The sequence below is a fragment of the Hemiscyllium ocellatum genome, chromosome 18 (genome assembly GCF_020745735.1).
Source record: "Hemiscyllium ocellatum isolate sHemOce1 chromosome 18, sHemOce1.pat.X.cur, whole genome shotgun sequence".
Classification (NCBI taxonomy): Eukaryota; Metazoa; Chordata; class Chondrichthyes; order Orectolobiformes; family Hemiscylliidae; genus Hemiscyllium; species Hemiscyllium ocellatum.
In genome coordinates this window covers 31,383,055-31,406,955 of record NC_083418.1, presented here as the reverse complement: position 1 = coordinate 31,406,955, position 23,901 = coordinate 31,383,055, and the positions used below count along the sequence as shown (strand labels likewise).

The 23,901-nt window shown below is 42.3% G+C and overlaps 1 protein-coding gene across 2 annotated transcripts in view; it reads left to right on the top strand.

The window, feature by feature from the left end:
• Positions 1-17,663, top strand: part of ddb1 (damage-specific DNA binding protein 1) — an 87,277-nt gene extending 69,614 nt beyond the window's left edge. Inside the window, exons 25-28 of one of the 2 annotated variants that reach the window (XM_060838821.1) lie at positions 2,365-2,467; positions 6,266-6,389; positions 6,543-6,591; positions 15,464-15,526. In XM_060838821.1, coding sequence (XP_060694804.1) covers positions 2,365-2,467; positions 6,266-6,389; positions 6,543-6,591; positions 15,464-15,468 — 281 coding nt within the window. In that variant the 3' untranslated portion in view covers positions 15,469-15,526. Of the gene's footprint in view, positions 1-2,364; positions 2,468-6,265; positions 6,390-6,542; positions 6,592-15,463 lie in introns of both variants that reach the window. The other variant, XM_060838820.1, reaches the window with a different exon arrangement.
• Positions 17,664-23,901: the final 6,238 nt, after the last annotated feature.

Genomic DNA, 23,901 nt, shown 5'->3' with positions numbered 1-23,901 from the left:
AGAAGAAGGACTAGCGAGGATTTGGTTGATGGTCTTCCCAGTGTTGGAACAGTAGGGAGATCTCAGTAGTTCCCTCCTTGTCTTCTTTTGTGAAGGCACTTTTAGCATGTTTGCAGCCTTTTTATTCTTCCTGTTCCTCATGGATGAGGTTTCAACATCTGCCATTAGAGAATTGCCTCATACACATCCTTGTTGATTAGATTACGTAGTGTGGAAACAGGCCCTTTGGCCCAACAAGTCCACACCGAACCACTGAAGTGCAACCTACCCGTACCCCTACATTTACCCCTTACCTAACACAACGGGCAATTTAGCACATCTTTGTGACTGTGGGAGGAAACCAGAGCACCCGGAGGAAACCCACACAGACATGGGGAGAACATGCAAACTTCACACAGTTAGTCGCCTGAGGTGGGAATTGAACCCGGGTCTCTGGCACTGTGAGGCAGCAGTGCTAACCACTGTGCCACCGTGCCGCCCACAATTATCACTTAGTTTTTGAAATATTGTCTCCATCAGAGATGGATGTATTATCTATCACTCAAGGGTGACAACTTTACTCTGCAGTCTAAGACCAAAAGTGTTGGGCTTGTACATTACCTCTGTGGCACCGAAGAAATCCTGGATGTTGTGCTCATCAGCAAGTAATTGCAGCTCCTTAGTTTTCTCAATTCGCCATTGGTTCTTTATTTTCCTTGTTGTTCTTTGCAACTCCACTTCTGCTGTTTGAGTTGTCCTCTTTGCCTCATTGGTGATGCCAGGTACAAAGAGTTTTTGTCTTATTTGCAATTAAGTCATGGATGATGTGGCCATTCTTGTCAAACAAGTCTTGTTTCCTTGCCTTGTAGCAATTGATAGTAAATTTTATCCTCTAAAGTAGCCAATTTTTTAAGTGCATATGAAACGTTGAATGAATTAAAAGTCAGAAATGCTTACTTAAATTCTTATTTTTAAGTTTCCCAAAGAACATGAAAGCTAGTTCATTTTTAGCAATGATTTACCTGCTTGCTTTCCTATTGATGTGCAGTTAGTTTAATAATATTTCCTATGGGTAATGGTGAAAGGTATATGTTCTTTATCTTGGGCAGCTAAGGAAATTAAAAAGGGTTATACTACTATTGCTTCTGAATCATGGCTGTTTGGACACATTGAATAAGGGATTCTATATTCTAATAGAAGTACTGAAGATAGTATGCAATTGAATGCTATAGGGTCATAGACTCATTGTCAGAGAAGTAAGCCATTTGATCTGAGTTCACGTGGTTTTCTGTTGAACAGTCCAATAACATTAATCTCATTGCTTTATCCTTGTACTCTTGAAGTTTGTTTCTCTTAATTTCTTTTTGAAATCATTGATCATTTCTGTTCCAGCTATCCTTGTTAGCAAAGAGTTCCCAGGTCAGCGATATGTTGATAGTGCATTGTGGGATATGAGTTGTAATATTTTATGGGATATAACTTGTAATATTTGTACAGACCTTTTACTTCTATAATTTTGTTTTGTGTGGATACTGATTAGATCGCAGCAGGCAGCATCAGTGCTGATGTGACAAATCTAACCACTCAGTTTCTAGCTAAGTGAGTCCCTTTTCCTGTTCTTGAGATGGCTACAGAATGGTAAAGTTAGAGCACAGAAGGAAACCACGTCGTGTTTGGCAGGGCTCATTTTGAGAGCAACTCAGTTTGAACCTCTTCTGTTTTTTCCCATAACCTGGAAAATATTTTCTCTTCTTTCCAAATCACTATTGGAAGTCTTAATTAAATGCACAACAATTTGTTTAAAAATGGCCCTCCATCTGGTGTAACAAGTTGGCTAGTTCTGAAATAGGATTTATCAAAGTTTCTATCTGCAGTACAAACTCAGTGACAAGTCCTGCACATATAAAAAGAAAGTTTAGTGTACAGGTATTCACTTACAATATGTGATACTGCCCACAAGCAGGGTCTTGAAACAATCTGGTACTTTTTTTTTTGGAAAGAAGGGGCACTGTCTGGATATGTAACTTTAGAATCTCATCAATGATTCCTGTGGTTACAGTGCTATTGACAACCAAGGATATGTCAGCAGTCCTTTTCTACAAAAGAATTAAAAATTGCCTGACGTGCTTAGTAATAGCTGGGTATAAGTCATTTCCCAAATGGAAAGTCACTGTGCCTGACTCGAGATCAGGGGGCCAAAAGTATATAAACTGAAAGTATTTTTAAAAATCCAAGTGGAAATGGACAGATGAGTCAGAAACAGTGAAAAATAATCCCACTTTGTTTGAGTAAGTTCAACATAACAATCTCATTTGTTTAAAACCAAACTTCAAATGTATGCAATGTTATTTCACAAGTTTGGTTATCTTATTAATTGTTTTACAGGCCTGGTTACCTCGTTGTCTGAGAGCTGGTATAACTTCCTTTTGGAAGTTCAAAATCGACTGAATAAAGTTATCAAAAGTGTGGGCAAGATTGAACATTCATTATATCCTTTCCATGAAGTCAGTTGGTCATTTTAGATTGTTGATGTTATCAAATGGTCAAGAATGGATATTCAGCTCCCCATTTGTCCCCAGAATCTGTTTCGCGCATTCACTCACTCTCGTGGAAATTGTTCCAACTCAGCGATTCAGGATTCCCAGGGTGCTTGAATTTATTCTTTCTCAGGATGTTGGTATTGTTAACAAGGTCAGTATTTATTCTGCATCATTCATTGCCGTTGAGCTTTCTTGAACAACTGCAGATTGTTCTGTCTAAGTACCCCCAGACTGTCTGTTGCATGGTATTCTATTTTGGAAGTCCACATCTACCACATGAACAACATTACCCTCATCAGCTCTCACTGTTAGCTGTTACTCGTTAACCCACATATTTCCACATGACTGTTTAATTCTATCCTAAAGGTTTCCCCACCATTGAATTTGACTAATTTCTGGATTTATCCATGCAGCTCTTCTTTTGAACATGTGTTACACCTGCAATTCTGCAGTCCTCTGACACTACCCAAAGCTCAGGAGAAGTTGCCGTACATGGAACCATGGAGCAGGTACATTGCCTGACACCCATCAAAGGCACATTTTCTCGTCTTTATGATAGAGTTGTACTTTAGCCGTCCTCGCAGAGTGCTTCCGAGAACATCTCTGGAACACACGCACCAATCAACCCCACCGCCCCGTGGCTGAACATTTCAACTCCTTCTCCCACTTTGTTGAGGACCGTGTCCTGGGCCGCCTCCGTTACCACCTGAGGCCTGGAGGAAGAAAGCCTCATCTTCCACCTTGAGACCCTCCAACCCCATGGCATCAATGTGTACTTCACTAGTTTCCTCATTTTCCCCTCCCCCCACCTTTCCCCAGTTCCAATCTTCCAGCTCAGCACCATCCTTGTGACCTGTCCCGTCGGTCAATCTTCGTTCTCATCTATCTGCTCCACCCTTCTCTCTGACCTATCATCTTCACCCCCACCTCCATCCACCGATTGCACCTTCAGCTACCTACCCCCACCCCCTCCCATTTATCTCTCCATCCCTGAGGCTCCCAGTCTCATTCCTGATAAAGGGCTTTTGCGCGAAACATCGATTTTCCTGCTCCTCAAATGCTGCCTGACCTGCTTTGCTTTTCCAGCACCGCCACTAATCTTGACTCTGATCTCCAGCATCTGCAGTACTCACTTTTGCCTTCAGCCCATCATGTCCATTTCTAGGCATCAAGTACTTATCTACTCAGGTTTCATTTTCCAGCATTTGGTCTGTAGCCTTTTATGCTGTGGTGCTTCCAGTATTTCTGTACATACTTCTAAAATATTATAGTGGTTCCTGAATCTACCATCCTGTAGGTGACAACTTCCCAATATCTACCAACCTCTAGTGCAAACATTTTGTCCTAACAATGCCTCACATGTCTTGTTATTGAGAAAATGTTAGAATCTATTATAAAGGATTACATAATGGAACATTTAGAAATAGGTAGTGATCAAGCAGAGTAAGCATTGCTTCACAAAGAGGAAGTCATACCTGACAAACTTATTACAGTACTTTCAGGAGGTAGCAATTGGAATTGAGGACAGGCAAGCAATGGATATGATATAATTTGGATTTCATAAGGTTGGCATTTGGTAAGATACCACCGGTTAGGCCATTTAAGATAAGAATGCATGGTGTTGGAGGTAGTATATTAAAAATGGTTGGAGGATTGTCTAACTGATAGAAGACAGAGTTGAGGTAAGGAAATATTTTAACTTGTGGAGTACCACAAGGATCAGTGCTCAGGGCACAATTTATTTGTCATGTGCCTTACTGATTTGGATGAGGAAGGTGAATGACTATATGCAAGTATGCTGATAACGCAACTAGGTGAGAAGGCAGCTGGTGCGGATGATTCAGTCTGCAGATGGAGTGAGTGGTGCAAAAATTGGCAGATGGAATATAATGTGGGGAAAATTAGTTGAAGATTGTGCACTTTGGCAAGAAGAATAGAGGAACTGAATATCTTTAAATGGAGAAAGATTGCAAAAAGTAACTACAGAGTGGAGGAATGCAGAAATCATCAGGCGAGCATCCAAATTCAGCAGGTAATAAGGATGAGAAGTGGAATGTTAGCCTTTATTTTAAAGGAAATGGAGTATAAAAATAGGGAGAAATTGCTAAAACTGTACATAGCACTAGTTAGACCACAATTGGAATGTTATGTACGGTTTTGGGCCCTTTAAGTAAGAAAAGATATATTGGCATTGGAGGCAGTCCAGAGAAGGTTCACTAGGTTGATGACGATTAGAATTTAGAAGAATGAGGAGCAGCCATATTGCAAGTTACGTTAATAGGGGACTTGACAGGATAGATGTGGACAAGTGGTTTGTCCCTTGAGTCTAATATCAGTGGCAAAATCTCCAAAAGGGCACCACACACTTAAGACAGAGGTGAGGTTTTTTTTTGAGGGTTCTGATTCTGTGGAATTCTTTACCAGAAAGGGCTTTTGAGGCTGGCTCATTAAATGTATTTAAGACCGAGAGGATTTTTATCTAACTATTTGTGGAATCATAGACTTGGGTATTAATTAGAAAATGTTTTTTTAAAAAGTCCATTAATTACAAATCTAATTTACAGTGGCTGGCATGTGCTTTTACTAAGGAATTTTCTTTTCCACCAAAGCTTTTTAGACAGATTTGAAAGAGAAATTCCACAGTCTATCTAGCAAAACAGTATGAACATGTTGTACCTCAACCAACACCCCTTGTGAGCATCTCATAAATGTTAGATTAGATGAGATTACCTACATTGTGGAAACAGGCCCTTCGGCCCAACAAGTCCACGTTGGCCCTCCGAAGAGAAACCCCCCCCCCCCCCCTAGATTTACCCCTGACTAATCCACCTAACACTATGGGCAATTTCGCATGGCTAATTCACCTAACCTGTTAATTTCCCATTAAATTATTCTGTGGTGTTTGTGAACTCAAACAGTTTTTGCACTTTTATTGCTCTTAAAGAGCCTGTATCAAATTGTGCACTGGGGACTATCAGGATTGAGGAATCTGGCAGCACATGAGATGGAAGAGGAAGGATAGTGAAGAAGGCATTTGGTATGCTTTCCTTTGGTCAGAGTATTGAATACAGGAGTTGGGAGGTCATGTTGCGGCTGTACAGGATGTTGGTTACGCCTCTGTTGGAATATTGCGTGCAGTTCTGGTCTCCTTCCTATCGGAAAGATGTTGTGAAACTTGAAAGGGTTCAGAAAAGGTTTACAAGGATGTTGCCAGGGTTGGAGGATTTGAGCTATGGGAGAGGTTGAATAGGCTGGGTCTGTTTTCCCTGGAGTGTCGGAGGCTGAGGTGTGACCTTTTCGAGGTTTACAAAATCATGAGGGGCATGGATAGGGTAAATAGTCTTTTCCACGACGTTGGGGGGGGGAGTCCAGAACTCGAAGGTATAGGTTCAGGGTGAGGGGGGGAAAGATATAAAAGAAACCTTAAGGGGCAACTTCTTCACACACAGGAATGAAGTGGTGGAGGCTGGTACAATTGCAACATTTAAAAGGCATCTGAATGGGTGTATGAATAGGAAGGGTTTGGATGGGCCAGGTGCTGGCAGGTGGGACTAGATTGGGTGGGGATGTCTGGTCGGCATGGACAAGTTGGACCGAAAGGTCTGTTTCCACACTGTACATCTCATTGACTCTGACTCTAATCCAATCTATGTTGTTTGTGTAAAGCAGTTCTAATATGGAGTGCCTTTGCTGTTTTATGTTAACAAACTGCTGTTTTAAATAAGTCTTCCATAACTTCTCTGTACCTGGAGATCGTTTCACTCAGAGAGAAAAACTGAACCTGCTGCAGGTTTCATAGATGGAGACCTTATCGAGAGCTTCTTAGATCTCAGTCGACCTAAAATGCAGGAAGTGGCTGCAGGCTTACAGGTAATGAATGTAACTAATTGTAAACATCACTTTGTGAACGACAAATGATTAAAAAGCTTTTTAGCCTAAATATAATGTCATCATAATAATTTCATCTGCTCGAAAAGCCTGTCATCAAATAGAAACTTAATGGCTCTAGTGTTACACTCGCAGTATACGTCTGAGCAAGGAGGCCTGGATCCAAGTCCCATCTGCTCTACAGGTATGAATAGCATCTCTGAAGAGGGTGATTAGAAAATATCAAATAGAAACTTCTCAACAATCCAGTCTTCAAAAGTGCCTGCATGTAACGTGAAGTTCCCCACACATGCACAAAGGAAGTATCACAATCCAAAATGGGGAATGCTGGAAATGCTCAACAGGATGGGTAGGATTGTTTCTTTTTAATTCACTCCTGGGAATGGGCATTGCTGTCTTGGCCAGTATTTGTTGCTCACCGCTAGTTATTTGCTTTTGAGAAGTGGTGATGATGGCCTCTTTGAACCACTGCAGTCCATGTACTGTGGGTCAACCCAAAATGTCACTAATGAGCTAATTCCAATTTAGTGACTCAACAGAAGTGAAGGAATGGTGATACCTTGCCAAATCAGGGTGATGAATGGCTTGGAGTTGAACTTGCAAGTGGTGGTATTTCCATATACCTGCTGCTTGTCCTTCTAGATGGAAATGATATTGGTTTGGAATGTGCTGTCTAAAAGTCTTTGACTTTCTACAGTGCAACTTGTATGTAATGCACACTGTTGCTATTGAATGTTGATGGTGGATTTTTGCGGATGTGGTTCAAGTCCTATGGGCTGCTTTGTATTGGATGGTGTCAAGCTTGTGTTACTGGAACTGCCCTTATCCAGGCAAGTCATTAAGTATAGGAGTTGGGAGGTCATGTTGTGGCTCTACAAAACATTAGTTTGGCTACTTCTAGAATACTGCTTTCAATTCTGATCTTCCTGCTGTCAGAAAATGTTGTGAAACTTGAAAGGGTTCAGAAAAGATTTACAAGGATAAGCGAGTTTTGAGAAGATTTGTAGCTCAGGTTGAGGTTCTGGATGTAGGTTTGCTCGCTGAGCTGGAACCAAAACCAAAACTTCCAGTTTGGTGAGCAAACCGATATCCATTTACAAGGATGTTGCCAGGATTGGACAAAGTTTTTAAAAAAACTCTCAACAGCAGGTTATAGTCCAACAGGTTTACTTGGGAGCACAGGCATTCAGAGTGCTGCTCCATCATCAGGTGATTGGGGAGCAGTGCTCCAAAAGCTAATGTTCCAAATAAATTTGGTGGACTGTAACTGGTGTTGTGATTTTTAACTTTGCCCACCCCAGTCCAACGCTGGCACCTCTAAATCATGGCCGTGGTGGAGGGTTTGAGCTACAGGGAGAGGTTGAATAGTCCAGTTTTTGTTTTTTAACGGCTAAAATTTAAAGTTTTTTTAAGCGCCTAGCAGACCTGGAAGCTGGTGTCGCGCTAGCTTACCTGGGAAGGTTTTTCTTCTTATATAAGCGCGCAGCTTCAAGCCTTCGGCCTCACTCTCTCGGCGGAGCAGGTAATGGCTGTCTGGTGGTGTTTTTTTTAAGTCGCGGGTATAGTCCAATTTTTGTTTTTTAATGGCTAAAATTTGAAGTTTTTTTAAGCGCCTAGCAGACCCAGAAGCTGGTGTCGTGCTAGCTTACCTGGGAAGGTTTTTTTTTCTTATAAGCGCGCAGGCGAAGAACCCGAGGCACTACAGGAGTAGAGCCTCCCACCCGCCCTCCTCCTCTAACCTAATAATAAGTCCCGTTGTGGTAAGCAGGTAAGTGCTGCATTTTGCTTGTTTGTTTCTTTAGATCTAGTTTTTTAAAGTTTACCTTTTAGAGGGATGGCAGCGAAGGCAGTGCAATGTTCCTCTTGCAACATGTATGAGGTGAGGGAAGCCATTAGCGTCCCTGCTGATTACACTTGCAAGAAGTGCACCCATCTCCAGCTCCTCCAAGACCGTGTTAGGGAACTGGAGCTGGAGTTGGATGAACTGCGGATCATTCGGGAGGCAGAAGTGGTCATAGATCAGAGCTTTAGGGAAGTAGTTACTCCGAAAGTTATAGAGAGATGGGTGACAGCGAGGGGGAGTGGGAGGAAACAGCCAGTGCAGGGACCCCCTGCGGTCATTCCCCTCAAGAACAAGTATACTGTTTTGGATACTTGTGGGGGGGGGGGGGGGGAAATGACTTACCAGGGGTAAGCAACAAGGTTCAGGCCTCTGGCACGGAGCCTGTCCCCGTTGCTCAGAAGGGAAGGGTGGAGAAAGGTAGAGCAATAGTTATTGGGGACTCAATAGTGAGGGGCACAGATAGGCGGTTTTGCGGGGGCGACAGAGACTCACGATTGGTATGTTGCCTCCCAGGTGCAAGGGTACGTGATGTCTGTGATCGTGTTTTCCGGGTCCTTAAGGGGGAGGGGGAGCAGCCCCAGATCGTGGTCCACGTTGGAACCAACGACATAGGTAGGAAGAGGGGTGAGGATGTTAGGCACGCTTTCAGGGAGCTAGGTTGGAAGCTCAGAGCTAGAACGAACAGAGTTGTTGTCTCTGGTTTGTTACCCGGGCCACGTGATAGAGAGTCGAGGAATAGGGAGAGAGAACAGTTAAATGCGTGGTTACAGGGATGGTGCAGGAGGGAGGGATTCCGGTTTCTGGACAACTGGGGTTCTTTCTGGGGAAGGTGGGACCTCTATAAACAGGATGGTCTACACCTGAACCTGAGGGGCACCTTGGGGGGAGGTTTGCTAGTGCTCTTTGGGAGGGTTTAAACTAACTCTGCAGGGGCATGGGAACCTGGACTGTAGCTTTAGGATACAGGACCTTGAGTGTAGGGAGGTTAAGAACAAGGCATCGATCTCGAAGGAGGGTGCCTGTAAACAGGAAGGTGGCTTGAAGTGTGTATACTTCAATGCCAGAAGTATAAGAAATAAGGTAGGTGAACTTGCAACGTGGGTTGGTACCTGGGACTTCGATGTTGTGGCCATTACAGAGACGTGGGTAGAACAGGGACAGGAATGGCTGTTGCAGGTTCCAGGGTTTAAATGTTTTAGCAGGGTCAGAGATGGGGGTAAAAGAGGGGGAGGTGTGGCATTGCTTGTCAAGGATAGTATTACAGGGGTGGAAAGGACGATGGAGGAAGACTTGCCATCTAAGGTAGTTTGGGCTGAGGTTAGAAATAGGAAAGGTGAGGTCACCCTGTTAGGAGTTTTCTACAGGCCTCCTAATAGTCCGAGAGAAGTAGAGGAAAGTATTGCGAGGATGATTCAGGAGAAGAGTGAAAGTAGCAGGGTGGTTGTTATGGGGGACTTTAACTTCCCAGATATTGACTGGGAAAGCTATAGCTCGAGTTCGTTAGATGGGTTGGTGTTTGTCCAGTGTGTGCAGGAGGGTTTCCTGACAGAATATGTAGATAGGCCAACAAGAGGTGAGGCTATACTGGATTTGGTTCTAGGTAATGAACCAGGCCAGGTGTTAGACTTGGAGGTAGGTGAGCACTTCGGGGACAGTGACCACAACTTGGTGACTTTTACTCTAGTGATGGAGAGGGATAAGTGTGCACTGCAGGGCAAGAGTTATAGCTGGGGGCAGGGAAATTATGATGCGGTGAGGCATGACTTGGGATGCGTGGATTGGAAAAATAGGCTTCAAGGGAAGAACACAAATGATATGTGGAGATTGTTCAAGGAACAGCTATTGGGTGTCCTTGATAAGTATGTACCAGTCAGGCAGGGAGTAGAGGGTCTTGTGAGGGAGCCGTGGTTTAATAAGGAATTGGAATCCCTTGTGAAAGGGAAGAGGGCGGCCTATGTAAAGCTGAGGCGTGAAGGTTCAGTTGGGGCGATTGAGAGTTATAAGGTAGCCAGGAAGGATCTAAAGAGAGAGCTAAGAGCAGCGAGAAGGGGACATGAAAAGTCCTTAGTTGGTAGGATTAGGGAAAACCCAAAGGCTTTCTATAGGTATGTCAAGAATAAAAGGATGACTAGGGTAGGTATCGGTCCAGTCAAGGATAGTAGTGGGAAGTTGTGCGTGGAGGCGGAGGAGATTGGAGAGACACTAAATCAATACTTTTCGTCAGTATTCACTCAGGAACGGGACACTGTTGCTGATGCGAATATTGAGTCACAAGTGATTAGAATGGATGACCTTGAGGTATGTAGGGAAGAGGTCTGGGGAATACTGGAAAGGATGAATATAGATAAGTCCCCTGGGCCTGATGGCATTTATCCTAGGATCCTCTGGGAAGCTAGGGAGGAGATAACGGAGCCATTGGCCTTGATTTTTATGTAGTCGTTGTCTACGGGAATAGTGCCAGAAGACTGGAGGATAGCGAATGTGGTCCCCTTGTTCAAGAAGGGGAGTAGGGATAGCCCGAGTAACTATAGGCCAGTGAGTCTCACTTCTGTTGTGGGCAATAACGTGATCAAGGATAGTCAGCATGGTTTTGTGAAGGGCAGGTCGTGCCTCACAAACCTTATTGAGTTCTTTGAGAAGGTGACCAAGGAAGTGGACGAGGGTAAAGCAGTAGATGTGGTGTATATGGATTTTAGCAAGGCGTTCGATAAGGTACCCCATGGTAGGCTAATGCAAAAACTACGGAGGTATGGCATTGAGGGTGCATTAGAGGTTTGGATGAGGAATTGGCTGGCTGGAAGGAGACAGAGGGTAGTAGTTGATGTTCATCTTGGAGTGCAGTTACTAGCGGTGTTCCACAAGGATCTGTTTTGGGACCATTGCTGTTTGTCATTTTTATAAATAACCTAGAGGAGGGGCTTGAAAGCTGGGTGAGCAAGTTTGCGGATGACACGAAAGTCGGTGGAGTTGTGGACAGCGAAGGAGGATGTGGCAGGTTACAGCGGGATATAGATAAGTTGCAGAGCTGGGCAGAAAGGTGGCAAATGGAGTTCAATATAGCTAAGTGTGAAGTCATTTGGTAGGAGTAACAAGAAGATGGATTACTGGGCTAATGGTAGGCTACTTGGTAGTGTGGATGAGCAGAGGGATCTTGGTTTCCATGTACACAGATCTCTGAAAGTTGCTACCCAGATAAATAGTGCTGTGAAGAAGGCATATGGTGTACTGGGCTTTATTGGTAGAGGAATTGAGTTCCGGAGTCCTGAGGTCATGTTGCAGTTGTATAAGACTCTGGTGCAGCCTCATCTGGAGTATTGTGTGCAGTTTTGGTCGCCATACTATAGGAAGGACATGGAGGCATTGGAACGAGTGCAGGGGAGGTTTACCAGGATGTTGCCTGGTATGGTAGGAAGATCGTATGAGGAAAGGCTGAGGCACCTGGGGCTGTTCTCATTGGAGAAAAGAAGGTTTAGGGGAGATTTGATAGAGGTGTACAAGATGATTAGGGGTTTAGATAGGGTTGACAGTGAGAACCTTTTTCCGCTAATGGAGTCAGCTGTTACTAGGGGACACAACTTTAAATTAAGGGTTGGTAAGTATAGGACAGATGTTAGGGGTAGCTTCTTTACTCAGCGGGTTGAGTGTTCATGGAATGCTCTGCCAGTAGCAGTGGTGGACTCTCCCTCTTTATGGTCATTTAAGCGGGCATTGGATAAGCATATGGAGGTTATTGGGCTAGTGTAGGTTAGGTAGGCTTTGGTTGGCGCAACATCGAGGGCCGAAGGGCCTGTACTGCGCTGTATTTTTCTATGTTCTATGAATAGGTTGGGTCTGTTTTTCCTGGAGTGTCAGAAACTGAGGGGTAATCTTATCGAGGTTTACAAAATCATGAGGGGTGTGGATATGGTAAATATCAGAGGTGTTTTTCCTGGGGTAGGGGAATCTAAATCTGGAGGGCAAGAGAGGAAAGATTTAAAAGGGACCTAAGGGGCACCTTTTTCAAGCAGAGTGTGGTGCTTGTATGTAATGAGCTGCCAGAGGAAGTGATGAAGGCTGGTAAAATTACAACACTTAACAGTCATCTTGATGGGTTCATGAATAGGAAAGGTTCAAAGGGGTATGGATCAAATGCTGGCAAATAGGATATTTGGTCAGCATGGACAAGTTGGACCGATTGGACCATAGTGTCTGATTTCACACTGAACATCTCTCTGACTCTGACTCTGTGGCTGTACGTGGGGAGTATTCCATCACACTCCTGACTTGTGCTATGTAAATGGTGGACATGTTGGGGAGTCAGGTGGTGTTATTTGCTGCCATTATTGCAATGACTGTTTGTGCATTTTAAAAAATTCACTCATAGTACCTGGGCATTGCTGTCTGGATCATAGTTTATTGTTTGCCATTAGTTGTCCTTGAGAATTGGTTAAGTTTCTGGTTAATGGTAAGCCCCAGGATGCTATTAGTTGTGGATTCAGTGATGGTAAAGCCAGTGAATGACAAAGGATGGTGGTTTTATGATCTCTTATTGGAGATGGTCGAGGTATGAATGTTACTTGTCACTTTTCAGCCTAGGCCTGGGTATTGTCCAGGTGTAGCTGCATTTGAAAATAGACTGCTTCAGTATCTGAAGAGTTGCAAATGATGCTAAACATTGTCTGTCATTGCCAAACATCCCTACCTCTGACCTTAAGATAAAGGAAGGTTATTGAAGCAGCTGAAGATGGTTGAGCTTAGGGCACTATCCTGGGGAGGATATATTGGGTGACAAAATGTTGCTGGTTCATGTCCTTTTGTTAAGAACAGATTCTCTCTGCAGATGCTGTCTGACCTGTTGAGCGTTTACAACATTTTGCTTTTATTTTTGATTTCCAGCATTTTGGTTTAGATTTTCATTATATTTCACTTTTCAGCTATTGCAAGATTAGTCCACAGTATACGAACATACAAGGAAAATTACTGGTGTGTGTAGAATATTACTGTGAATGCCTTTTCTATATGATAGCATAAACACTAGTGCCACTTAGAAAGCACGAGCAAATAAATTAGAACCAAAACAGGAGCAGGAGTAGGCCATTCAACCGATTTGAATCTGCTCTGCCATTATGTATGATCTTGGCTGATCATTGAGCTCATTATCCTAATCCCCAATACCACCAAATCCTTTTAGCCCCAAGAGCTATATCTGCCTCCCTGGAAATGTAATGATTTGGCCTTACCCACCTTCTGTGGTGGTGAACTTAAGAATTCTTTTCATTCAGTTCATTTATTCATTCAGTTCTACAAGGTTTACGCTTATCATTAAACTATGACCTCTGGTTCTGGAGTCTCCCACCATAAAGAACATACACCTTGCATTTACCCTGTCTGGTCTTGTTAGAATTTTATGCTTTTTTATGAGACGCCATCGCTCATACTTTAAACTCGAGTGAATATTATCCAAACCAATTCAATCTCTCCTGATACATCAGTTCTGGCATCCCATGAATCCATTTGGTAAACTTTTGCTACATTCCTTCTGTATTTTTCCTCAAATAAAGAGTTCAAAACTGACACAAAATTCAAGGTGTGGCCTCACCAGTGCCCAGTATAATTGCAGCAAAACATCCTTGCTCCTGTACTCAAAGCTTTTCACTATGAAGGCTAACATACGGTTTGTCTTCATTGCTTGCTGCATCTATATTACTTTCAGCAACTAGTGCACAAGAACACCCAGGTCTCATTGAACATTTCCTCCTCTCAATTTACAGCCAACCAAACAATAATCTGCCCCCTACTTTTGTTATTAAAGTGGATAACCTCACATTTTTTCACAATATACTGCATCTGCCACGCATTTGACTTCTCAGCCTGTCCAAATCTCACATCCAAGCCTGTCTGCTGCATCTTTACAGCTCACCCTTCCATCCAGCTTCCTCATCTAAATCATTAACATCTATTGTGGATAGCTGGGGTCTGAGTACCAATCCCTGTTATGTACCCCACTAATCATTGCTTGCCATTCAGAAAAAGACCCATTTACTCCCACTCTGTTTCTATTCATCTCCATAAACTACTCCCAATCCCACGTGCTTTAATTTTACACATAATCTCTTACATTTGTTGCAAGTCCACATCCACTGACTCCCCAATCAATTCTACCAGTTACATCCTCGAATTCCAGTAGATTTATCGAGCATGATCTCCCTTTTGTAACTCCCTACTGACTGTGTCTCATTCTACCACTTTAAGTGCTCTGTTATAAAATCCTTGAGAATGGACTTTAGCATCTTGCCCAGTACAAATGTCACTCATTGGTCTACAATTCCTTGTTTTCTGTCCACCTCTCTTTTTCAGTAATGGGATTACATGAGCTAACCTCCAAGCTACAGGAACTGTTCTTCAATCTTAGGAATCTTGGAAGGTGACCACTAATGCAGCCACTATTTCTGGACGCTTCCATAAGTATTCTTGGTATTAGATTATCAAGCCCTGCGGATTTACCAGTCTTCAAATCCACCCATTTTTCCCCACACCTTTTCTCGATTTGTACAGATTTACTTCAGTTCCTTCCCCTCACTAAACCTTGTGTTTCCCATCACTTCTGGTACATAAAGGAACGCATTTGTTAGACACCAGATTTCTGAGGATAGTCAACTTATTCTGGCTACCTCTGAAATGGCATGTTAACTTGCAGTTTCCCAGAACAGCAAAATGCCCTTAGTGCACATTTTATAATGCAAAATTATTATATAATCTCATGATATAATACTTTCATTGGAAAAAGTACTGCAGTGCAATCACTAGTGGGAGAGTGAAATTGCAACATAAGTTCACATTTGTCAAACTCCCAATGTAAACATAATGATTAAAAATGAAGAAAAATGACAGTTCACAGATTTAAGATGTATCATTTCAATGTAAGGTTATGCACTCAATTGAGTGTTTTATTTGGATGCATTTGCAGCCTGCAGTTACACAATTGCAATACGATCCCATCTGCAGCCAAGTAGTTAGTTAATCCCTTTTGAAGAAGTTTCAGCAAGATGACATTACAGTTTATTGAGGATTTGCTCTGTTTGCTTAAGATCTTTTGCTCTGCAGTATCCCTTGCCTTGCAGTCGACACTCCTTTCTTAATTATCCTGTAGTTGCATCTTCTTCTCAGGGAAGAACCTTGGATGCTGCTTGGATTGTTCGTTGCAGACACTCACGTGACTTTGTTTTATTTTCAGATTGATGATGGAAGTGGAATGAAAAGAGAAGCAACTGTAGATGATCTGATAAAAATTGTTGAAGAATTGACCAGAATACATTGAGTGCTGGGCAGTACTATGAATTCAACAGTGGGATTGCTGGTATTATCAGAGGGTTGCAGTGAATCCTTTATAAACAGTAAAACAACTACAGAGCATCCATGAAATTAACCAATGATGCCTGGAAGCCTTTTCACTTGCAGCTGTTTCATCACTATATTCTGAGCTGTTGAGTTAGGATACTTTGTTTACGTGGAAGGGAATTCCAGGGAAGGCTGACAAAAATGACATTTTCTCCCTCGTGTCTGGTTTTTAAAAATGGCCAAATATTAAATGTAAAATTGCCTACTGAAAATATGATAATTCTGACTGTTGTCCTATTCAACAGGATGAGTGTAATGCATTCTACTTTTTGGAGTGATGGAGTAGGCAGAAATGACAAGTAATGATGTGGGACTGTTGGGCATTCAGTCAAAGGCTTTTTAACTTTAACCCTTAGCTAAGTGCTCACAGTGCAAATAAATTTACATTGAGTCTGCTGTGCTCCCAGTGACTGTTCTCTTAAACTTTGTGATGAAAAAATGTAAAAAAAAAATTCTGTGGGGAAATCTTGCAGTCTAATGTAGAAAGAAATGGGATATTAGGTTTAGCACTCGCTGAGTTTTCACTTCTTGTACTTGAGTTTGAATTCATTTTACATTGAAGGTGGTTCTTGCTGTTGGCTGTAAATTTCAGACTAGATATTGATTTGAGCAGGTCTGCAGTCAGTGCTTAGTGCTGTTCTTGTTAAACCGTGGGCTGCTTAATACTGTGAATTCATTAAGATGATAGTCTCATTGAGATAACTGAAATGGGAAATTAAAAGTACAGTGCAATGGGCGGTATTATTCTGACACATGTTTGGGAAAGTGTAGAGTATATTTTCTTTGAATTTAACCTGTGCTATACCTAGTCAAAGTATACCTGATGTGGACACTGCTAAAAATGGAAAATAGTTCCTGTGCATTAACCAACATAATAGGTAAAAATATAAATAAGTTATTTGCACGCAGTGCTCTTGTTGGCCTATTTTGCTACACATATGCCCAGCACTGGACATTGGCAGGTCATTTTTGGTGCTTTAATGCTGAGCATGTGGCGATCAAAGACAGCTGTTGGAAAACAAAATGTTAGCACTCCTGGGGTTATCAAAGACCTATTTATGATATTTCTGAGCACTGGATAGTGTGAAAGTATTTCGTAAAGAATTGTGGTGAATGCAAGAGCTATCACATATGCCTTAATATGACAGTGTAATTATAGGCCTCAATAACGATCCCCCCCCTCCCCCGAAAAGATCTGGCGGACTAAGCTTGGTTACTGGTGATGTGCAATCTCCATTGAATATCTGAAAATAGGTTTGGTCAATTTTCTACATTGTGAGGGATAACTTTTGCATTGCTGTATCAGTCTTTGAAAGTATTGGCATTCAGAGATTTGTTGCTACAGTTGAATTTCAGAATTTAGATTTATATGGTTGACTAGTATCAACTATCTGCATGTATTTCCTTTATGGTCAAAAAAAAACCCAACTTCATACTCCAAACCTGAGGAAAATATTAATGCTGGAGATATACACAGGTGTTTCAATATCTTGGGAAACAAAAGTTAATAAACATAAGTCGAATTCTCTTTTAGGCCATATTCTGGTACTTTTAATTTTGATCTCCCTTCATCCAAGAGATTGTATTTATCAGAGTATGTTTTAGGATTTAATTGGTTTCCAAACATTGTAGAATGTTAAGTTGAAATATACTCTCTTCCCCATTGAATAAAAACACTGTTTAATATGACAGCACTGACGAGGGCATATCATTTCATGTGGGTTAATATTTTGGTTAATATGAAAAGAACTGTGGTACATTCAACTGGAAGATGATCTAATGGTTGCTCTTATTTGCAGCTGTTTCTCAGGCTTAACGTGAACTGGGCTTCATCTCTTGAAAGGGAATCACTGTGAAGATAGAATGTGGGCAGTGGTATAGTGTTATGTACCTATTTACTTTGGTTTATAGGAAGAGTCCCCTTATTACTTGGAAGAAAATTTTAATTCTTTCCATTGTGGCTGTTGAAAAAGAAACGTGTCCTTTTGTAGGCTGAAAATAAAACTGCTTTATAAATAATGAACAGATGTGCAAAGTGCTCGAATGTTTTAATGAATATTTGTTATTTTCTTCAATAAATTTCAGTTTAAAAGTGTATAAAGTGCATTTTTATTTTGTCTCCAAGGGGGACTTGATGCATCTGAATTGGTAGATGCGAGAGTTCAATGCTGACTCAAATCGGATGAAAAGATACTCACTTTAGAATCAAAGATCCTGTGCAGCAGCGTTGATCTTAATCATGTTGATAGGAATGGATGTGCATCACAAACTGCTCTTAATAGCACTAACTTGACATCAGAGTAGCACTGGGTTCAGTACTGTGGGAGATGAAAAGATGTCACTGATGCATGAAGAACACTTTGAGATTGAACTGAGGAAACTCTGAGCTTCTAACAATGCCAAATGAACCTAGGTGTCCAGAATTGAATTTGTTCAATACCCTCAAACTTTATGCTTGCTATCTTTATAGACACAGAATTTGTTTCTAAATCGCCATTGAATATGATAATGGAGTTAAAACACTAACTCAGATTTGATTAATTAATATATCACATTTCAGCACATTCTGCATGTATGCTAGGGGATAATTGGAAGAGTTTTCCTAAATGGGCATTGTTTTCAATGCCCGGGGGTAGGGATTCCTAACAGTTTGATAGGAAGTTTTCAAGCTTGCAAATGTCCCAAATCTTGAAAAATTCCAGACTTACCAGGGTGTGTTAAGCAAGGAAACATCACTTACCTTAGCATTTTCAATCGTGCAGACCTGTACTTGCTGCCTCCAGTTTTAGTTTTGAAAACCTACAGACTTGTTCTCTAACTGGAATGAAAGAGCTGCTATTCCTTTATTTTGTTTGCATTCCTTAAAGACTGCTCTCCTTGAGGAAATTCGCATTTATTGCAGCGATATTCTCATTACTGTCTTTTTCTAGTCATTTGGGAGATGTGGGTTTCACTGGTGAAGCCATTGTTTATTGCCCATCTTAAATTTCTCTTTAGAAGGTGCTTATGAGCTGGAGCCTTGAAATACAGTAGCTGAGGAGCACTCAGTGCTGCTACAAAAGTTCCAGAATTTTGGGTGCGTAATAATTTCTTTAGATTTACCCATTCACCTAACACTACAGGCAATTTAGCATAGCCAATTCACCTAACCTGCACATTTTTGGACTGCGGGAGGGAACCGGAGCACCCGGAGGAAACTCCACACAGACAGTTGCCTGAGGTGAGAATTGAACCTGGGTCTCTGGTGCTGTGAGGCAGCAATGCTAACCACTGTGCCACCATGCCACCCAATGATATAGTTCCAAATCAGGATGTCCATAAAAGGAAACCTGCAGGTGATGGTGTTTCCATTCGTCTGACATGCTTGACTTTCCAGGTGATAGAGGTTACAGATTTGGAAGATAATATTCATATGAACCTGTCTACATTGCTACAATGCATCTTTTAGATTGTACACTTCTGCAACTGTGCATTGGGGAAAGTGAATATTGACGTTACGAGATGGAATGCTCATCAAAGAGACTGCTTTATCTGAATGTTGATGAGTATTGTGGCAACTGCACTTCTCTTGGCATGTGGACAGTATCCCATCATACTCCTGACTTGTGCCTCGTAGGAGATAGGCAGAGTTTGAGGAGTCAGGGTATGAGTTGCTTGCCAGATAATTCCAATCCTAAGACTTGTTCTTGCAATCAAAGTACTGACATGGGTGGTCCATGTTTGCCAACTCCCAAAATGTTGATACAGGGGTTGCAGTGAAGATAATGCCACTTAATATTAAGGGGAGTTGATTAGATTCTCTTCTGTTTGAGATAGTCATTGGATAAAACTTGTGTGGCATAAGTGTTATCTACGACTTATCAGACCAAGCCTGAGTGTTGTCTAGGGTTTGCTGCATTTGGATGTGGGATACTTTAGTATTTGAAGAGTTGCAAATAAAACAGAACAATGTGATCATCAGTGAACATCCCCACTTCTGACCTTGAGGTGAGACAGCATGTAATGGTATTTTCTGGGTGAGTAATCCAGTGATCCCATCAATACTCTGGGATCTCAGATTCAAATCTCTCATAGCAAATGCTGGAATTTGAATTCAGAAAATCTGGAGGAAAAGTTGTGAATGAAGCAGCTGAGGAGAGTTGTGTATAGGCCATACCAGAAAAACGCCTACATCCGTGAATGATTGACCCTCCTTGACCTCTATCTTCCTTTTTGCTCGTTTTGACTCCAGCCAGAGCTTTCTCCTGATTCCCATTGGCTCCAGTTTTGCTTGGACTCAATGCAATATTCACTCAAATGCTGCCTTAATGTCGAGGGTTGTCACTATCACTTCCTATCAGCTCTTCTGCCCGTTTTCATAGAAGGCTTTAATGGGAGCTGAGATTACAGGTTCTGCCAGGGCCGAACTGTCATTAGCATATTGTTTCTTGAGTTGCTAGACTGTTTTGAAACCTCTTCCACTTTGCACAGTGGAATAATGCTGTAGCAGAAGTGGAGGGTATCCTCAAAGTGAAGACAGCACAAGGACTGTGCTGGTCAGTCGTATCAAAATTATTGTAAACAGATGCAACTGCAAAATGTAGATTGGTGATGATGAGGTCAAGTGCATCTTTCCTTGTTTGTTCCCTTGTCACCTGCAGATGAGTCTAGCAGTTGTGTCCTTTTGGATCTGGCAGCACGGTCAGTGCTAGTGCCACTTAACCAATCTTGGTGATCGATATTTAAGTCCCAAATCTAACACATACTCGATGCTTCCTTCAATCATGTAGTGCGGATTCATCCATCAGGAAGGTCATCAACAGGAAGCTTTGCTCAAGTCTCTATTCATAAGACTCATAGTCATATAATATGGTCCCACTCACCCATGCCAACCATGTATCCTAAACTTACCTAGTCTCATTTGTCAACGCCTGGCCCATATCCCTCCAAACCCTTCCTATTCATGTACCCAAGCAGATGCCTTTTAAATGCTGTAATTGTACCCACCCCTACCACACCCTCTGGCAGCTCATTCCAGATAGGCATTCTGCATGAAAATGTTGCTCTTCAAGTTCCTTTTAGATCTTTTCCTTTACTTTAAATATATGCTGTCTAGTTTTGGACTCTCCTACCCTGGGGGAAAATACCTTGGCTATTCACCCTATCCATGCCTCTCGTGATTTTATAAACCTCAAAAGTCACCCCTCTGTTTCCAATGCTCCAAAGGAAAAAAAAATCACAGCCTATTCAGCCTCTTTCTATCGTTCAAACTCTGCAATCTCAGCAATATCCTTACAAATGTGTATGTATTTTTGCTCACTAAGCTGGAAGGTTCATTTTCAGACCTTTCATTGCCATACTAGGTAACATCATCAATGAGGAACAGGTTGCATAGCCTGCTTTCTATTTGTATTTAAGTTTCCTTGAGTTGGTGATGTCATTTTTTGTTCTTTTTCTCAGGGGTGGTAAATGGGATCCAAGTCAATATGTTTATTGATAGACTTCCAGTTGGAATGCCATGCTTCTCGGAACTGTCATGCATGTCTCTGTTTGGTTTGTCTGAAGATAGATGTGTTGTCCCATTCTAGCTTGGTGTCTTTGGTCTTCAGGAATTCTTGGATGGAGTAGCGTGAGTCTTCTACTAAGCCCTACTCAGGCTTTTCCTGAGAAACAGAACAGGAAATTGCATCACCAATCCAAGGAAACCTAAACACACAAATAAAAAGTGGGCCATGCCATTAGTGCTTTATCCAGAGGCTCACTGATGATGTTGCCTAATCTAGTGTGAAAACATCTGAAAATGAACCTTCCAATTCAACAAGCAAACCTACATCTAGAACCCAACCTGAGCTACAAATCTTCTCAAAACTAGCTAAATCTTTTCTGTATCCTTTCAAGTTTAAGCACATCTTTCCCAGAGTAAAGAGACAAGAATTTTAGATTACTTACAGTGTGGAAACAGGCCCTTCGGCCCAACAAGTCCACACCGACGCGCAACCACCCAGACCCATTCCCCTACATTTATCCCTTTGCCTAACATTATGGGCAATTTAGCATAACCAATTCACCTAACCTGCATGTTTTTGGACTGTGGGAGGAAACCCACGCAGACACAGGGAGAATGTGCAAACTCCACGTAGCCAGTCACCTGAGGTGGGAATTGAATCCGGCTCTCTGGCGCGGTGAGACAGCAGTGCTAACCGCTGTGCCATCATGCTGCCCACTTTAAAGGATGCCACAATGCATTGTACGGGAATTGAACCTGGGCCTCCCGTGTGGCAGCCGAGAATTCTACCATTAAAACAAATTGAATGCAGTATTCTAAAAATGGCTTCACCAATGTCCTGTACAGCTGCAACATGACATCTCCTTGGGGTCTTGAGTTAATGTTGAACATTCCCAGAGTAACTTCATCCCTTCTGTATACCACTCTGTCACTACTTCAAGTGGGTGAGTCCTTCTGGTGGAACAGGACATACCAATGATGCTAATGATGTTGTTTGGGGCTGTGTATGTGTAAGGTATGACCACAGCTCCCCAGATGTTAGCCAGAAAGTCTTTGCAGAATCAGAGGGCCTGGATCTGCCATTGTGTCTGATGCCTGGGTTAATGCTGAGTAGTTCATTTGGTTTGATTTGTTTTCTTAGACTTTATACCAGCTGAATACCACTGTGTGGTTTGTTAAGCAGTAGCTGAGGCAGTTGGATCAACCATGTTGTTGTGGTTGTGGAGTCAAATCTAGATGAGATCAGTATGGCATGTCTTTTTCCCTGAAGGACATCAGTAACCAGATAAGTCTTTAAAACAATTGACAGGGTTTTGTTTTTGAGTTCCATTTCAGCATCTGCTATGGTGAGATCTGAATCAGAGCATTAATCTGGGCTTCTATATTACCAGCTTTTATATTAGCACTATGCCAATGCCACCCCATTACCTACTGTGATTGTGTTACATGATAAAATTGAGAAAGCCCAGTTGATAATGATTGTCTATCCATAGACTCATTAGAAGACAAACAAAGCTTATATGGCTGGTGGAGAATATGCAGACTCTGTAGAGTAGTCCGATTCTCTCCCCACAGTCTGCAGATTTATTTTTGCACAAGCATCCATTCAGGTTCCCTTTGAAGTCATTGTTGTCTTTGCCTACAAGAGTGGTGGAATGAGCATTCCAAATTATTTAACATTCACTAAGAAGAAGGTTCTTTCTCACATTCTTTCCTTACATCTCTTACCCAAACCTTAAATCTGTGTCCTTGGTTTATATCACAAGCTAATAACAACATATTTTCTTTGCCTAACATGTTTAAACCTGTCAATATTATACATCCATATGTCAACTGCCTGTGCTCAAGAAGAAAACCCAATCCTCCGAATTAATCTTGTGTGTGAAATCTCTCATCCCAGGAACCATTCTGGTTATTTTGTTTGTATCCTCTCAAGAAATCATACGTTCTTAGGGAAGTATAGTGACCAGAACCGGATACAGTACCCTAGTTGTAGCCTTCACAAAGATTCTGAAGTCTGTAGGAGAAAGTGAGGACTGTAGATGCTGGAGATTAGAGTCAAAGAGTGTGGTCTTGGAAAGGCACAGCTGGTCAGGAAGCATCTGAGGACCAGACGAATCAACATTTCGGGCACAAGCCCTTCATCAGGAATGAGGCTTGTGGGCCAAGGGGGCTGAGAGATAAATGGGAGGGGGTGGGACGAAGGTAGCTGTTATGTGGAGGTGGATGAAGGTGGGGTGAAAGTGATAGGTCAGAGAGGAGGGTGGAGCAGATAGGCAGGAAGGAAGATGGGCAGGTAGGACAGTTCAAGGGGGTGGTGCAGAGTTGAAAGGTTGGAACTTGGATAAGATGGGGGGGGGTGGGGGAGGAGAAATAAGGAAATCCACATTGATTCCCATGTGGTTGGAGGGTCCCAAGACGGAAGATGAAGCTTTCTTCTTCCAGGTATCGGGTGGTTAGGGTTTGGTGGTGGAGAAAACCTAGTACGTGCATGTCCTTGGTGGAATGGGAGGGGGAGTTAAAGTGTTCAGCCACAGGGTGGTGGGGTGGTTTAGTGTGAGTGTCCCAGAGATGTTCTCTGAAATGATCCGCAAGTTGGTGCCCAGTCTCTCAATGAAAAGGAGACCACATCAGGTGCAACAGATCCTCCACCAGTAGATGATGTGTATAGAAGTACAGTAGGTCTGTCAGACATGGAAGAATCCTTTGGGGCCTTGGACAGAGGTGAGGGGGGAGGTCTGGGCGCAGGTTTTTGCACTTCTTACGGTGCAGGGGAAGGTGCTGGGAGT